Source organism: Limulus polyphemus, unplaced genomic scaffold (genome assembly GCF_000517525.1).
Source record: "Limulus polyphemus unplaced genomic scaffold, Limulus_polyphemus-2.1.2 Scaffold421, whole genome shotgun sequence".
In the NCBI taxonomy this organism is placed as follows: domain Eukaryota; kingdom Metazoa; phylum Arthropoda; class Merostomata; order Xiphosura; family Limulidae; genus Limulus; species Limulus polyphemus.
Genome location: NW_013666031.1, coordinates 586657 through 589620, shown reverse-complemented (window position 1 = coordinate 589620; position 2964 = coordinate 586657). Strand labels below are relative to the sequence as shown.

Here is a 2964-nt window from a genome sequence, read left to right as displayed (position 1 = left end):
AATTATTCTGCTGAAGACGTGCCACCTGAAAAAGCTACTGTCGAAGAAGAAACTCTACTGGGTTCAGAGAAGCGACACGGCGAAGCCGTTAATGAAGTTACCACCACTGATGTGACTGTTACCGATAATAGGACAATTCCTGATGGAGCAGATGAACTTCACGTGAAGCAGAAGCCAACGAGACAGAGACTAGTGCGGAAGAACATACGTCCCGTAAAATTAAGAGACTTTGTTTAATTCAATTTTGTGTTTGTAGTGTTTGTAAATTCTGTACATTTAATCAAGTTATTGTTAATTATCTATTGGTTTAATTTAAGTGGCTATTGTTCAGGACGTACAATACTAAGGAAGGGGCAGTGTTGCGACAGCGGAAGTCGCGTGACGTTGGGAGCATGCGCGCTGGAGTTTCTAGAATTATCGGGGAACCCCGCAAATCTCCAAGTATTTGCTAGACGCCCTCTTTTTTTAGTATATAAGCCTGGCAAAGAAAGCCAGCGAAATAGGCAGATAGATCGAAGAGATAGATAGATAGATAATTGAGTCAAGTGTACAGTAGGCACAGTAAGTAAAGTGTGTGAATCACTGTGATTTATAGCGTGTGTTATAAAAGTTATTTAGTGTATTACAAAGTTTGTATCGAGAAAGAATAAACTAGTTTTAATCAAGAAGAGACTTGTATCGCTGAAGTCACTCGGAAAGAATTTTTACAGGAAATTATTAAACAAGCAGATACGCAACAATAGTATCAAACGTAATGTTGCGTCATCGAGGTCACGTGACTGGTGTGGCGCCACCTATTTTCTAGAACTATCCTGTACCTTGGCGAATGCTCTAGTATTTACTAGATATAGGGTAGGCTGGTATATAAACGAGGGTGACAACGTGACGGGATAATAATGTGTGTGTGTAGATAGTGAGTAATTGAACTGCAGTCACAGGGTATTGTTGAAGTTAACGTACGTTCGTTATAGTGTTTGTTTTAGCGCAAATATTGAAATTAAGTGTATCGTAAAGTTGTATTCGGAAAGAATAAACCAGTTTTATTAAGTAAGGACTTGTGTCGCTAAAGTTTCGTCGGAAACGAAGTTACGTAAAGTTAATTAACAATCGGAGACGTAACAGTAAGAACAAGTTTGACATATTGTTTAATTTGAGTTAGGTCCTCATTATTAAGGTCAGATAACATGACAGGTCAGATAACATTTAAGTTCAGAGATCCTAGATAGCACAACCATTTTGAGCACTCCAAACACTCTTTTTGAAAGTTTTTGAGGGCCCTTTTTAGGAGCATAAGGCACGTGAACTCGTTATTTTTTCTCCTGAGAACATATCTCTGACTAGCCTTCTCATGTAGGTCCTCTTACTAGGTACACAACGAGTCAATGTACAATGTCAGTGACAGTGCAAAGTAACTGTGTCAAAGCATTCGTAATTTTTGTCCTTAATGACTTTATTATTGGTACATTGGTGAAAAAAAATATATACTCATTCGTGAAAAGAGGCGGATTTCCCTTTCTTTGGACGATTTGAACAGGTATATCAAGCGCAGTTCTCTTGTTTTATTTTTTCTTCTTTTGCAAATGACCAACTTTAGGCAGTGAAGCAGATGTTTTTTGACACTTACTCGTTTTGGTAATGGCGATGGATTCTTCTTATTGTTACAAGATCAGGTGACAAGTGGGCACTCTAGTGTTAACGTATCTGAGCATTTCACTGCGCCCAAACAGAGAATCTTGAAAAACACAGTAATTAATTTTTTTCACATTATTTAAGAAAGTACTACGGTCTCATTCTACATGTGTATTACTGGAACTTCTGTTTTCTTATAAATATAGTTATACAGAGTTTAATATGAAAGAAAAAAGTCGGTGTCTGATTACTTAATTTGAGTGAAACTGCTAAATCAATAACGGAGACTTTATTCGCGATTATCTAATAATATGAAACTTAATAACTCATATCTCTTTTTGTTTAAAATGTTCTATTGCCCACGGGACATATAAATATATATATTCAGTGAGGTTTATTCAGTATTTCAGCGGAATAACCTATATACATTTTCTGTACTGTTAACCATTTTATATTTAGATTCACCTAGACATAAAATGTAACAGAATCAAATATTCATGGAATAACTTGCCTGAACTCATAATATTTCGTTTGTGATTTATCGTTCAAATGTCCTCGTGTAAGTAATCATTTTAACCCAATGCTTTCTTACACCTTTGAGGATTTCATCCGGGACTCAAACTGTAACCATTACAAATTATACAATATAGTAGGGCTGATGGCGAGGGCAACAGAAGTGAAAAATATTATATAAAACTTAGCAGTTAGTTTTTTTGTCTTATATTATACATATTTCAGATTCCAAAAATCTCGCATACTATCATATCAGAACAAAAGATGCAGAATGTAGCTCAAAGTAATATATGCAATGAGATTAAAGACGAAATCAAGGAAGTTGGGAAAATTCATTCAGACTCGTCGTCACCATTGAGTGGAAACTTGAGCAGCGAAAGGGGGCAATTTTCTTCTCTGAACTCAAATTTCATGGCAGACTTGTCTGATAGTGAAGACGACGAAGTTTCAGAGGTGATTGCTTTCTTTTTTATTTAATTTTGTTGTTATAGAAACAATAAATAGGTTGCTGAGTTTATGCTCTTGGTTCAAAGCTAAACAAAAGTTTGTTTAGTTAGTAGTACTAATAGTAATAGTACTAATACTAAATATAGTTTTTTATGTGGCTAAAATTTAAGTCTTGTCTTAAGCTTCACAGACTTAAGTTTTATGTTAGTACTATTGTAAAAATCTCGGTACATACACACACACACAAATATATAATAGGCTCATTAAGTTGTTTCCTATCTTAAAGTTAAATGATATACACGTTTAATGGCGTTATGCTAGTGCTGTGGCAAGACCTAGCATTAACAAAAAATCTATCCAAAAAGTATACTGAAT

The 2964-nt window shown here is 35.2% G+C and overlaps 1 protein-coding gene across 1 annotated transcript in view; it reads left to right on the top strand.

Moving 5' to 3' along the window:
• The first annotated feature begins 2269 nt into the window (after positions 1-2269).
• The window catches only part of LOC106458148 (ankyrin repeat domain-containing protein 17-like), a 145292-nt gene continuing 144597 nt past the window's right edge, over positions 2270-2964 (top strand). The window contains 1 exon segment of the mRNA XM_022384299.1: positions 2270-2595. Within this exon segment, the coding sequence (XP_022240007.1) occupies positions 2407-2595 (189 nt within the window). The 5' untranslated portion in view covers positions 2270-2406.